The 14776-nt window shown below is 43.5% G+C and overlaps 1 protein-coding gene across 4 annotated transcripts in view; it reads left to right on the forward strand.

Moving 5' to 3' along the window:
* AOPEP (aminopeptidase O (putative)) overlaps nt 1-14776 on the forward strand; it is a 359188-nt gene that overhangs the window by 261159 nt on the left and 83253 nt on the right. For 3 of the 4 annotated variants that reach the window (XM_081066804.1, XM_081066805.1, XM_081066806.1), the window contains one exon: nt 804-864. In XM_081066804.1, coding sequence (XP_080922930.1) covers nt 804-864 — 61 coding nt within the window. Of the gene's footprint in view, nt 1-803; nt 876-14776 lie in introns of all 4 variants that reach the window. The other variant, XR_013994463.1, reaches the window with a different exon arrangement.

The raw sequence follows: 14776 nt of genomic DNA on the forward strand, positions 1-14776 counted from the left end.
ACCAAACAAATCTCAGTCACAAACCATGATGGATGCTATGGCACAGAGGACAGAGAGCTTGGTGGATATGCCACACAACCTGGAAAAGGCTCATGGAAGGCCTCTGTGAGCGGAGGTGCCAGGCGTGAGCAGGAGTTTTCTAGAAATGGGGGAGGAATTGCTTCAAACTTAAGGAAGACAGGAAGACACAACCTAAAGTACTTTGACCCTAAATATACTGGATACTTGGTACATTTAAGGAGAATTCAAATCAGCAGGGCATGAAACCAAAAGGATTTCAGCTGACTTTGGACCAGACGTAACAAGTAATCACAGTATTTCAAATAAAGCAGAATGTGGTCTTGCCGGAAAGCAGAGGCCGTTCATCTGAGCCTCTCTGTGCTCCAAGAGCGATTTGTATCGCTTTTGCTTGTCGTACGTAGCTCATCGTCACCATAAAGTTCGAATTTCATTTGGATGCACTAAGTGCTGTAATGTTCAGGTTTCACTTGCGGCACCACTCTCAGGAAGCTGTCAGGCCTGGTGTGTCTTATGAACATGACGTGTCCTCCCTGAGTTGGCTCCCAGCCAAAAAGTTTCTCTCAGAGCAGTAAAGCCACCTCTCGTGGTCTGCCTCGGATTCTTCGATTTCATCCTACTGACCAAAGACAAGCTGCACTGCTTCAACCTGGGACAGCGGTGCTCTGTCCAGAGAACAGGTATTTCTCTAGAAGGTCGATGCTGTAATGTGCCTAAATAGTTAGAGAGACCCTTCTGTGTGCAGTGCTTTTAATCCTTTGCTTGTTATTGTTTTATTTTTAAAGGCCTGAGTTGTCTGTTGAAAGCATCTTCCAAGACTGGCTTGAGAGTTCTGGAATTCCACAGGTGAGCTCCAGGTAACTGACTGCTTTAGGGGAGGCAGTGGAGAAGTAAAGCTTGCCACTTATTGTAGCAATCATGACAATAATTTACTTACATATTTATAAATATGAAAATAATCATCATTCTGAGTTGGAATATCCCTGAATTAGGAGATGATGGTCTCCAGCCCCTTCTCAGCCTTCCGTCCGGCCTCTGCTTCAGGTGACCTGCTGTCATAGGAAGACATGCTGCTCACCTCTGAACTGTGTGTAGATGAGCTCTTGCAAAGCATAGTGTATATTTCGGGTGTCATCACCAGGCCTCAGTTTGGTGCTGCCAGTGGCTTTGCAGCTGGCCCCAGGTCTGTTCTTGGGCTGCAGCCAGACGGTGAGCTGGCTGCCTGCAGCTTCCCTCTGACCTGTCCCACTTGTGCTTTTTCCATCATTTCTGGTGCGGCTACCCCTGCCTCAGGCTGGTGTCTCATCGGAATGAGCCATCTAGATTCATTGCTGCCTCACGGACCTGTCCCTACTGAAGGTTTTACTCTCTCCCTCCCAGTCAGCTCCTGGGCAATTCTGAAGGAGAGACGGCCCCCAGCCAGCGTGAGCTGGGAATCACCTGGCCTGAAGCCCCCTCTCCCTCCATATCCCAGGCCTGCTTCTTGAAGCCTAAAGGGCAGCCCTAACCCCTCACGATTCTGAGTTGCTGTTCTTTGCTAGAGCCTGTACCCTGGGAAGTTCCAGGATGGCATCCTGAATGGTACTGCTCAGAGGACCCTGCAGGCCTGGAGCTTGTCTTGTTGGGCATCAGTGCTGCCCCCAGTGTAGCTGCAGACCCTTCATAGCGGCCCTGCCTCTGGGAGTAGACTCCCATGGTGGTGAGAAACCTCCCTGGACCCAGGCGAGCAGCCCGTTAGCCTGCTCGTTTCTGGTTTCATGGCTAGTTATACGAGCTTCCCCTTGGGAGTGTCTAAATGTCAATGAATGTCTGTGAACCATGAAATTAAGGAACAGGAGGGGCTGTTCTCCATTACCTTTTCTTCCCTCTCCTCATATCTTTGTCTTGTTTTACCACACGGGACAATGTCGGCCACAAGCCACCATGAGCTCATTCCTAAGAAGGATGCGTTGCCTTCGGTTCAGGAATGTGTGTCACCTGTTAAAAGTTATTTGTTTGGCCTGATCTTTCTGGGGGCAAAAAAGAGTGAGAGAGAGAGAGGGAGAGAGAGAGAGAGAGAGAAAGAGAGAGAGAGAGAGAGAGAGAGAGAGAGAGAGAGAGAATGAATAAAAGCCTCAGTCCTAAAAAGGCAAAACAGAGCAGGGGTAGGTGTCACGCAGGGGACCCTGCTCACTGTGCCATTTGTCGTGCGGGGCGTCCGGTGGGGTCTCTGCTCCCGCTCCTCACACAAGAACGCAGGACATGGTGAGGCCAAAAAGGAACACCCACAGAGCCATCGATAGAGGAGTCAAACCAATATATTCTCGCTGGCGGCTGGGCTGGAGACACAGGAAGCAGGATCTACATAATCTGCAACCCACCGTCCTAACAACAGTCCGAGCTTGCCAGCCACCATCTTCTCGCTAGCCCCATTCTTTCTGCTGGCGTAGCAGAAATGGCGTAGCGTGGCGTAAATTGCTTACGGGTTACAGCTGACGGCCAACTAGCCACAGCTGCTGGCCATCTGATCACAGTTGATGGCCATTTACTACCCGAGGCAGCACCTTTCTATTGTGAGCCCGAGAGCCTGGAAACTGCTTTTCGGGGCTTTGTCCCCACAGTAGGTAAGGCAGCCGCTGGTCCTGGGAGGCAGTACTGCCAGCTCAGGTCTTAGAATGAGCTCCTGTGACTTCTAAGATGGTGGCTCTCAAACCAGGATGCATGCCCGTACAAAAATCTCAGGGAAGCAAGGTTTAGGGTCTGTCTGATCCTAAATAGCCAAGCCTTGCCTTTGTTTTAGATGGGGGTGGGGGCACCCCCATCTGCCTAGTGTTCCTAGGCCAGGCTATTGCAAGGTTCCCAGACATTCTTAGGGTGGCCTGGAAGCTGGGAAGAGTTGGGAGCTCAGAGAACAGAATCCTGAATTTCCTGGCTCCAAACAACAGGGCCGCAGTGTCCAGTGGTAGCCCCCAGGGAAGAAAACTGAAAGAGTCCTTAATCAGTTCCCAGAAGCAGGCGCACCCCACTCAGGCTGTAGCACTGGGGCCGACCCTCTCACTCCCAGGAGGCTCGTAATTTCCCCTGAAGAGGCCCAGGCTTTGCCACCGGCAGGAGGCTTTTGCTTTTCATTAAAAGGGGGAGGGGTACGAGGAAGGGAGAGATTTGCCTCTGAGCCGTATGTTTCTTCCAAAGGTCTAGTTGCATTAGTGACAGCTTATAGTGTAGACAAGAATCTCTGCTATAAACTGACGAAACCTGCTGTCAAAACACAGCCAGGTGCAACGAGGCCAACCCGGCTATAAATTGTCTTTAAGACCCAACTGGTATTTCCTTGGGTGCTTAACTGTTCAGTAAAAACAACAGCCTCAGAGAGAAAAGACCCTGATTTAGTGCATATCTTTCCATTGGTGAATGATCAGATGGCATCTTTTCATCCCTTTACCCATTTTCTGCTGTTATTTATATGGTTGATGATGATTTACCTGCTCACAGCCTTTTCACGCTCCTTGAAAGTTCCTTCTCGTTTCCACTTCAGTGAAAGGCTCTGCAAGAGCCAGGACCCTCTGGTTGCAGGAGCCTGGCGGTGAATGGGACACCTTGTTCTTTGTCTCCATCATTATAATATAAAGTTACTAGTGTGCTTGGCCTGGAATGACAACCAGAGCACTGAAATCACTCCGATGCTCTTTGTTCTCATTAAAAATTTCTGTCCACCAGTAATTGAAGTCATTCATGACAAAAGAGTCACGTTCTACTGGTGAAGTTTTCATTCCGCAGGTTACAGAGGCTTTTTGTCTTCTCTCAGGAAGGCTTGCCTTGTGGTTGGCCTCGATTTTCCTTTTTGGCCACATTGAATGGAAATCATTTTTTTAAAAAATGTAGAAATAGCTTCAGCAGCAATAAAAGTAAGCATGAGCCCCAAAGAAGTAAAAGAAATTAGATCCAAACCTCTTTAAAGAACACCCAATCCTATAACCTTTGGCTTTGCAAACAGATTTAAATTTGATTGTACTATCAGCATTATAGATTGTTTTCTTTCAGACTATTTTTCTGGTTATAGAAGTATTACATATATCTTTTTTGGAATATAAAAAAGCTTGTAATGAAATAAAAATGACCCAGAGATAATTTTTTAAATAAATCCTTTCAGTCATTTTTCTGTATGAATATATAGTTTACCCTTTTCTTTGTCTTCCTTTTTAAAAATAAAAATAGTATGTTCTCTGGAGCAAGTTAAAGCAGTGGCCCCTTCAATTGTACCCCCCAGAGATAATCTGTGCCTAACAGGTTGGTGTCATTCCTTCTACACATTTTCTGTGCTGTACAGCATATAGGTGCATATTCTTTTAAAACAAAATTGGAATTTTTATTATCTGAACTTAAAGTCTTTACTATCTGAACTATATATCTTAAGTGGTGCTGGGAAAACTGGACAGATACATGCAAAATAATAATAATAATAATAATAATAATAATAGGAACATTTTCTTACACCACATACAATATTAACTCAAAATGGATTAAAAATTTAAATGTAAGGCCTGAAATCATAAAACTCCTAGAAGAAAACATAGGCAGTCAACTCTGGCATTGCTCTTAGCAACATATCTTATTGGATGTATCTCTTTGGGCAAGGGCAACAAAAGAAAAAATAAATAAATGACACTACATCAAACTAAAGAGTTTTTCAACAGCAAAGTAAACCATCAACAAAACGAAAAGACAAGTTACTGAATGGTAGAAGATATTCGCCAATGACATATCCATTAAGGGTTTCATATCCAAAAAATATAAGGAATTCATACAACTTAACACCAAAAAAACAATCCAATTAAAAAATGGGCAGAGGACCTGAACAGACATTTCTCCAAAGAGGACATACAGATAGATGGCCAATAGACATATGAAACGATGTTCAATGTTACAAATCATCAGGGAAATGCAGATTAAAACCACCATGAGATATCACCTCCCACCTGTCAGAATAGCCGTCATCAATAAATCAACAAATAACAAGTGTTCCCAAGGATGTGGAGAAAAGGGAACCTTGGTACACTGTTGGTGGGATTGCAGATTGGTGCAGCCACTGTGGAAAACAGTATGGGGGTTCCTCAAAAAATTAAACATAAAGCTTCCATATGATCCAGCAATTCTTCTGGATATTTATCCCAAGAAAACAAACTATTTTAAAAGATACCCCCATATTATTTATAATAGCCAAGATATGGAAGCAGCATTATTTATAATATTAGATACCCCCATGTTATTTATATTTTAAAAGATATTTTAAAAAGATACCCCCATATTATTTATAATAGCCAAGATATGGAAGCAACCTAAGTGTCCATCAATAGATGAATGGATAAAGATTTGGTACATATGTACAATGGAATATTACTGAACCATAAAAAAGAATGAAATCTTGCCATTTGCAACTATATGGATGGACCTAGAGTATATTATGCGAAGTGAAATAAGTCAGGCAGAAAAAGACAAATACCATGATTTCACTCATGCAAAATCTAAACAAATAAAACAAATGAATTAACAAAACAGAACAGAAACAGACTCATAGATATAGAGAACAAGCTGATGGTTGCCAGAGGGGGGAGAGGTGGTAGGGGGATGGGAATAAAAAAAAAGGTCCACAGTTTACTTTGTTCCTTATCAGCTGTGTGACTCCCAGCAAATTAGAAAAAAGCAACTATTTGACTTTTAAAAGTCACAGAAAAATATTCAATTTCTTACACTTGTGTTGTCATAATTATTTTACAAAAAAAATGGATTGTATTCCATTGTGTTCTAGATTATGATGGGTTTTTTATTTGCCTGATTACCCTAATGCTAACTAGTTGAAGAATGAACATATCTTTAGCACCTTGCTAATTTTAGAAGGGGGCAGTTACAAGTCACTATACTCAGTATAAAAAAAGAGAAATCTTACATTTAATATTCTGCAGTAAATATCCACCCACGAAGGCAAACGCTGAAAGAACACTAGGAGGTGAAAAGAACACTAGGAGGTGAAAATCAACTGCGCCGCATGAGGCTTCACTGTGTGACTTCCACTACAGTTAATGAGTGTTTGGTAACCAGGTCCCTGTGTACCACTGACTCTCATGTGTGCTCCTGAGGGCCAGACAAAACCAGAGCAATTCAGGAACTTCCTAAGATCTCAAAGTTAGAGCTCATCTTCAAAAAATAAATGAAAGCAAAACACAAAGTTTAAAAAAAAAAAAAAGGCAGTTTCCCATATCCCTTGATATAATTCAAGGGCAATAATTTTTAGCAGCTGCATAGCTATCTAATGAATAGTACCATAATTTGATTTACTCAGACCTGTATCCCGCCACTGTTGGAATAGTAAACATCATTTCTAAGAAAGTTGCCCTTTCTGCTAATTTGATAGTTCTATAAATAGATTTTGGTTTCTTTTCATCTCTGCCCAAAGATCTCCACCACCCCAGCCTATATGTACAATATATTCCAATCTTCTTTTAAAACTTTTATATGCAAATACATTAGAAATAACTTTTTCCCGTCCAACCTTTCTTCTGTACTTCCTTATTTTCGTTGTTACAGAACTCTCTGACTCCTTCCTTTCTTTGATTTCCTGCCCACATTGCCAAGTCCTGATATCCTTCTGTACATATTTATTAATTTTCTTTCCTTTCCTAGGACTCCCCCATATTTTCATTATATTTTGCTTGGAATAGAGCAGTGGCTGGTTGGTCTTTTAGACATCAAGCTGTCCCCATTTTCCATCTTCATCCACATCAGTGTAAGTGAATCTTGTACAAACACAGCTCAGATCCATCCTTCCCAGAAACCTTTTCCCCATTAGCAATGCATTTTGAACAAGCTCTTTGACCTGCTGTTTCAGGCTATCAGCAGAACTGCCCCAAGCTACCTATTTAAACTTTGTTTGCTACCACTCCTTGGCATATGCTCAACTGTAATTACCAGTCTCCAAATGTTTGTGAGCTTTACCACCACCTTCTTTGGTGTGTGCTCTTTTCTCCCCTTGGGATGCTTTCCTCTCTCTGGATTTAGCAAGTATCTTAACTTGTCTTATATTGTTACTGTTTGTATGTGTCTCATACCTCCCCTGCCCCACCAGGGAAACAAGGGTGTTTGACTCATCCTGTATTACCTGCTGTGGTGTACATGGTAGATGATCCAGGGCTCACTGTCCGGTACGGTGGCCACCAGCCATGTGTGGTTATTAAGCACTTGAAAAATAATCTAGTGCACCTGGAGAGCTGAATATTTAATTTAATCTAAATTTAAATTTAAAATCTAATAATCCAGTTATTGTTTGGAGAAACTTAGTTATGTCAATGAATCCACCTTTTCAATTGTAAATTTTATAACATCAAAATATAGACCAAGCATTTATGATTAAAATTTAGCATCCAAATTGAGATGGATTGTGAAAACTCTCAGATTTAGAGGATTTAGTACAAAAAAAAGAAGGTAGTGTATCTCATTAATCATTTTTTAAATATTGCCTACCTGTTGAAATAATAACATTTTGGATATATTACAACCCAATATATATCCCATAAAATATATTATTAAAATTAACTTTAGCTGCTATGTCTTACTTTTGTAACATAGCAGCTAGAAAATTTTAAATGACAAGTGTGGCTTCCATATATTCCTAGTGAACGGTGCTGCTCTAAAGCTATTAGCTGATTTAAATTCTGAGTGCATGATGCCTTAAAATCCCCCACCTAATAGGCACCATTGAAATCATCTGTATATTTTTTAAATGTACGGATAAAGATAGAGCTGGCCAGTGCATAGATGTCCTTCAGTCTGCTGTGACAGCGCAGATGATCGAAATCCATGGATGGGAGAGCTTGTTCACAGAAGTCACTAGGAAGGGTACGAATGAATTACCAGCCTTAGTTTGGCTCTTAATTTCAACTCCCAGGCGACCTGTTTCCCAAAGTACTAACAAGTAGCACACTGATGCCGTGATGACTGTCCCAGCCCTTCTGTGGCTCCCTCTACTCTGGGGGAAATGCTTAGCAGCCATTAAATGGCAAAATCACGGGCAGCAAGTGGCAGTGTCAAGGATAGAGAAGACGGGGAACAGCTGGTCGGTCCCATACAGTGTCCTGGAAATAGGCAAGAATCAGCTCAAGCTCTCAGACTCGCTCCTGAATCCCAGAATTTAGAACAGCAGGTTATTGTGTCATCTTGGAAAATGCCACTTCTTTCCAAGCCAACACTTGCCAGTTGCCAAAGGCCACACAAGCACATGATGGAAAACTTTTAAGTCTTGCAGGGAAAATGCAGTAGTCACAAAATTGAGGAAACTTGATAAGATATGATGTAAGAGACTTTCTGTCAACTGGAACTCTTAGCACCGAGAAAGCCAGGTGGTTTATTAGGAGAGTAACTTGTAGACTTCTTTTGCTATGTATTATTTAATATTACCAACATAATTCTAAGGCCTGTTAGAATATTCACTCTCAGTAGTGGCTATAAGAATTCTACATGTAATGGTCATTCAAGAAAACTGAGAATAGTTATTTTGCAAATTCCAGAGAAATTGTATTTTTCAAATTACATGTGCTGTGAGCGCATTGGTTCTTTTATATCAATCATAGCAGTTGCCATAATGTGCTGCGCTTTGGGGCTCCTGATAATTTTGCTGTCATTTCTTGTCCATGGTTGGAGTTACATTTTCTAAGTGACTGAACATTTTGTCAAGGATCCTCAGCGGTACACTGACTAGGTTCTCTGGACTTCCTGAGAGGAGGACCTGCAATGTTGCTGTGTCACCAAAGCACCTGGCCCTTCCCACAGACTCAAAGTGACACACTGCTTGGCAGTCACAAGAGACAGGGTCCGTCCTCCCAGAGAGAAGTAGGTAACCGCGGGTCTGTGCTGGGCGTTGTGTATTATTCGGGGCATCTTGTTTGACACTGTCCAGAAGTATTGGCACTATGATGAAACAGGAGACATTTTCCTTTGGGACCCCAAATGAAAACTCTTGTGTTCTTTCTTCTGTTCTCGGCCTTCCAAACCCTGATTTCCAGAAAGAATTTGAATCTTATTCATAGTAGTCTAAGACGAGACTCCTAGTAAATAATGAGGATGAAAAGTGTTTCCTCTCCCTCGAAAATTTTCTTTGTAACTGTAGAGAGAAATCCAGTATTTGCTTGGTTGTTCTGCCTTATGGAACAGAAGGAAAAGGAAGCAGGAGTTGCTACCTTTGAAAAGTCTCTTCGGCTAAGTCCCGTTGCTGGAGACAGTTGGTAGTGGCCTGTGCACATGTGGGTTTTAATAAAGAGATAAGGCTGAGTACTTGCCAGAAGCGTAGCTTTACGGGCTCGGGTTAGAGGCCCTTGGGGTCACTTACTCCAGTTATGCCGAGTCCTGGAAGCTCTTTAAAACTATATTCTGTTAAAAGAAGTTTCCTTCTTTGCTGAGTACACAATCTAAACAGAGTCCTTTGATTTTATATTCTTCCTGAGAAATCCTGGTATTTGGCTTTCTGGTTTAGTTTCCAAGCGTTGTGCTGGGCAGTGAGTGGGCATACAAAGCCCTGCCCATGAGCGCATGGCCTGTAGGGGTGTCCACAGACCAACCTCTGTTCACCCTGCGCACAGGGGGCCTCTGCCTGGACTTGGGACCTGGGTAGAGGTCAACTTCCTATATTTGCTGTGCATAGAAGACAACATTCTTGCAGGCCGGGGACCTGGCTGCATCGTCCCCTTGTGACTCGGTCACAAGTCAGCCAGCTCATTGTGCAGGGGAAGCAGTGTGACTGTCCTCAAGGTGCACAGTCCGATGGGCCATGTTTGGACATACAGTGTCATCCGTTCTTCAGATTCACACATACTGTGCACCCACAGAGAGAATCACTTAAGTAAGGACACTGTAGCTCTCATAAAAAGCGATACCATTTAATAGGCTCTTGTTGGAACGGTGCTATATTTTGTAGAGAGAGAGATCTTCAGAAAGATCTCAACGTGCCCTCGAAGAATTAGGACACGGATAGTTTTCGGATTGTGAACCTTTATGTCAATAGAAAAACATCTGATTCTACTTTTCAAGAAGAACTTCACCCATTCTTCCTTTTACTAGGCTGATGACATACTCTGGGAGTCTCTTCATCAAAGGCGGATTGCTCTCTGTCTGCATTATGCTCTTGCCACGCCGGGGGGCACGCCCTGAGCCCCAGCAGTGCAGCGCGTCGTGCACATGCAGGCAAGCGCAGGCCCGTGGACTCTGACACTGCACAGGGTCACTTCGTCTGCTGCTGTTCAGGTCTGCACCCCAGGCTCTGGGCAGCGGCTCCGACCGTGGGCATGCAAGGTTCTCGGGGGGGCTGCCACCACCTTCTCCGCCAGAGCCCCTGCTGACCAGGAGCGCTGTCCCGGACACTTGGCTGCTTCTAGAACACTTGGCTTCTGTTTGTGTAGAGAGCCATGATGTCGAACAAAATAGGCGTATAATATATTTATTATCTGCGTGTGTATATTTCTTGGGTGTGACTTCTAGTGCTTCATGGTTAAATATTAGTCTTTTCTGGTGTTGAACAACTTCCGGTCTGCTTTAGAATCCTAAGTAGGGGCAAGTCTTGGAGAATAGCTCGTCTTTCCAGCCATGGGGGGAGCTGCACCGTAGGACAGGTGGGCTGATCCGCCCAAGCTTGTCACCTTAGTAGTGGCAGAGCTGGGCTCTGATCCAGGACCCCCATCCTCAGCACACCCGACTAAGGCATTTTGTGTTTTTAGCAGGGTTGCTTTTAATCCAAATCTGCTTGGTTTCATCCTTGCCTCAGTTTTTATAAGAGCTATGAAGAGATAATAAATAAATACAGCAGAGAGCTCTGAGCAGTGATGATTTTTAATCTAATCAGTAAGGGCTCTTTTTCCTGAAACTGTTCTCTTAATGGACAAAAATGGGCTTTGTGCATACAGTAATGTAAACCTCACTTTCCAGGGTTTTTCATGAATGTGTGTCATGGGTACACACGCCCCTCTTCCATTTAGATACTTCTAAATGGTAGCCCTGTGTATGTGACTGTGTATTTTGCAGAGGAAATGCTGGACTGGATTGCATCAGAGAGCTGGTAAACACACCAGCTGCTGTGAATGACAGTCAGTGAGTGTCAAGATTAGTGTTGGTCTTTCCTTTGGAAAGACACAACTGTTCCTCTCCTGAGATGGAAACTAAATTAGACAATAAATACCAGGTCACCAAAACAACAAAGGAGAAAAAGCCATTGGTTGAAACAAAAAGTGTCTATGTACCTTCTAAAGCATTTAATGGATGTTTCCCATATCCCCTTATTTGCTTTCAGAAGCAAACTCCAACTAGAGTCCCTGGTTTTGTCCTCATTTTGTCCCCTCTGCTGAAACAGAGCAGGAGAGTGTCAGGGGCACCGTGCAGTGTCGGACAGCCAGCAAGTGTATCCCAGGTCAGGGTAACAGTCAGTGACTGTCAAACTGCCCAAGTCCAAACGTGAGTTTAAAAAGGGCAGCATTCGTGTCACACACGTACCTCTGTATGGCAGCTGTCCACAATTTATTGGCACTTGGTAAAGAGCGTGTTCAGCTCCTTCAGTAGAAGACCCCATCTTTCCAGATCGGTCTTGCAGCGTGGGCCTTTAGGAGCTCAGTGTTTTCTTCCTCTCATCCTGTCTAGTTATAACCAGCGCCATCACACTCTCAGTGGGGTGCAGACAACTTGATGCAGAAAGTGCAAGGTTGCATTATTTTGAGATTAATGAGCAAGAGTGGAGGCTGGGTGGAGGAGGAGAAGCCATTGTGTTCTACCCACTTTGCTGTCTTCACAGAGCAAAGTGTAGTGAAGTGTTGCTCTGTGGGCTTAATCCTGTGTTGGATGAAGGAAGAATTGATGAAGAATAGATGCAGCTTTGGAGGCAGCCCCACAGCAAGCTGTGTGACCATGGGCGAGCCGCTGGCCTTCTCTGAGTCCTCATGGCTTTGGGGAGAGAGGGAGCTGGCCTGGGTGAAGGCCAGACCCACTTTGCACCTCACGTCACTGCGTCCCTATGTTACTGCGTGCTGGCCTGGTACCTCGCTGAGGCCCAAGCGCCAGGTGTGCTGGTTGCCTCTGAGGGGAGGAAGGTCGGGATGTACTTTCCCTCTAAGTGTCTTCCATTCCTCCTGTTGAATTATCCTCAGACTGAAAACTTGAATTGTCCTCAGACTGAAAACTTGCCCTTTTTGTAGTGATACTGGGTGAGTTTTCATATGTTTCGTCCTGAGTTGTATTTTATAAATGTACACTAACAAGAAACCCTGTTTGTGCATTTCTTTTCTCTCCTACTGGAAAATTGCTATTTGAAAGATTATTGGGAGAACTCTTAAGTCATAATCAATCTGCCAGAGCATTTATGCTGGTTGACCATTGAAAAATAGGCTCGCTTGTAATTTAAATCAGTTATTCACAGATATTAACCTGTTTGACCAGCAGGAGATGAAAAAACTTTTTCCAGGGTTGTTAATGTCTTGAAATTCCTGCAAATCAATAAGCACTGCAGGTGACTTTTACCTTGGACAGTAGCAACCATTACATCTAGGATACATTTGGAGACATAAAAATAAGTCAGTACTCATTTATGTCTGCTGCCTAAATGACCTCTGGGAAAGTAGTCCAGTGCGGTCTAGGTTGCCTTTTGAAGGAGGGGGAAACACTGGGGCCAAATGCTCCAGAAGGAGAACTTCATTTTTTATGCTGCTTTTATATTTAAATCATTAGAGTATTTGCCGCTTTAAAAAATGAAAACAAGCAGAGCCAGTAATGAAATGTTTATGAGAAATTGCTACAGTGGTCACAGCACAGATTGCTGCAGACTGGTGCTCCTTATCCTGAGAAAGTAGGACCTATTCGGGGGGTGAGGTATAACAAGAAATGATCAAACCCAGATGCTTCCCTAAAATTATATTTCCAGTGCATTTATATGTCTGTTACAAAGTGTGCTACATGCTAAAAATATTTTCCTTTGTAGGTGGAGGGAAATTTCAAACCGCACTGAGGGCTACATAGATCAGATGGTTTTTCTTAAGAGCGTTAAGGGCATCCTGCTTGTTATTAGCCCTGACTTTCCAATATGACATTATTTATGCCAAAAAGCTTCACAATTCAATTCTTCTTTAATTTCAGCAACTTTATTGGCATGAAAATGCATGGAAGCGAGGCCAGAGTCAATACATCAGAATTGGGGGCTAAGACTCCAGGGCGACCAGTGATGATGGGATTGCACTGGAGAGAGCGTCTGCTTCCCAGTGGCATTTCCTTGGGGAGGAATCACCTCTCCTGTCTCCAGCCTGTTCTCCAAGTGTTCCATCTCCTTTTCTCTCTGTGCTCTCTTTCTTTTTCCTCACTTGTGCATGCCATCACTTTCCACTATTCTGTGCAGCCACGCAAACATATGTTCTCTTTACGATCTTCTCAGTTGTATTTATTACAAGGTGGACGTCTGAGTTCCCAATAGGTTTCCCCTTCTCAAATTGTATTTCTTCATCACTGTCGTTGAGTTTGTAATTGAAGGATGTCTGTCTGGGTTTGGCATAAATGCTTCTAGTGAATTAAGCTGTAAATGGGTCAATCCAAGAATGTATAGGTTGGGCCGGCCTATTGGGTCAGGCGGTTGGAGCTCCGTGCTCCTAACTCCGAAGGCTGCCGGTTCGATTCCCACATGGGCCAGTGGGCTCTCAACCACGAGGTTGCCAGTTTGATTCCTCAACTCCCGCAAGGGATGGTGGGCAGCGCCCCCTGCAACTAAGACTGAAAGGACAACAACAACTTGACTTGGAAAAAAAGTCCTCGAAGTACACACTGTTCCCTAATAAAGTCCTGTTCCCCTTCCCCTCCCCCCCCAAAAAAAGAAGAATGTATAGGTTGTAAAACTCCATTAAATTATATTTTTATTTAATTCTTCCCTCTCCCCCTTTCTCCTTAGTATGCTGGGTAATAGAACATCCAGAATGAGAAAAAAAAAAGGTCTGTCATTTTACTGAGTAGAGTCTAGATGAAGTGCATAAATCGTAATAACTATTTACTTCTCCTTGTCACGGCCGTATAAGACAGGCATTATCATTATACCCATTTTATAGATGAGGAAACTGAAAAGCACGTCTATCTAACTGAAAAGCCCGAGTTCTTAATTATTGCAGTGCTTTTAAGTGCAAGTAGCTACTATGAGGATTTCAGATGCTTCTCCATCCAGCACCTGCTCATGCTGGCACCTTCAGAGAACAATGTAGAAATGTCAAATTTCATTTTATAACAACAGTAGGCTTATTGTTTTGAGCGAATGGGACCACAAAGGGTATGATCTCCTCTATACTAAGGCAGACGAGGAAGAGCACTTGCTTCCTCGTGTCCACCAGTCCTCTGGGAAGGGACAGACACTTGTGTGCAGTGGCTCAGACGTGTCGTGTCCCTGCAGGTTCCATCCAGCGGCATTGTGTGTGTGTGGTGGTCAGGTGAGGCTTTTATTATGAGGTCACAGCTCAGTAATTTGAGACCTTTGGAAGTTTAGTTAGGTTCAAAATACCAGACAGGCTTTGGTTTTGGGAAGGAATGAGCATTTACTGGTCTACATTGTGCCTCTGGCTTCAAGTGCCGTCTGATTTCATTCTCAGCCCAGCTCTGGGAGGCAAATAGCATTATCTCCATTTCACAGGCTTGGAGAGGTCGCGTAACACTCACCTTCTGCGTGGCAAGGCCAGAGGGTGCCTAGGTCTGAGTTCTCACCACATATGGCTTTGTACAAAGACAGGTC

Source organism: Rhinolophus hipposideros (genome assembly GCF_964194185.1).
Source record: "Rhinolophus hipposideros genome assembly, chromosome: 11".
NCBI lineage: Eukaryota > Metazoa > Chordata > Mammalia > Chiroptera > Rhinolophidae > Rhinolophus > Rhinolophus hipposideros.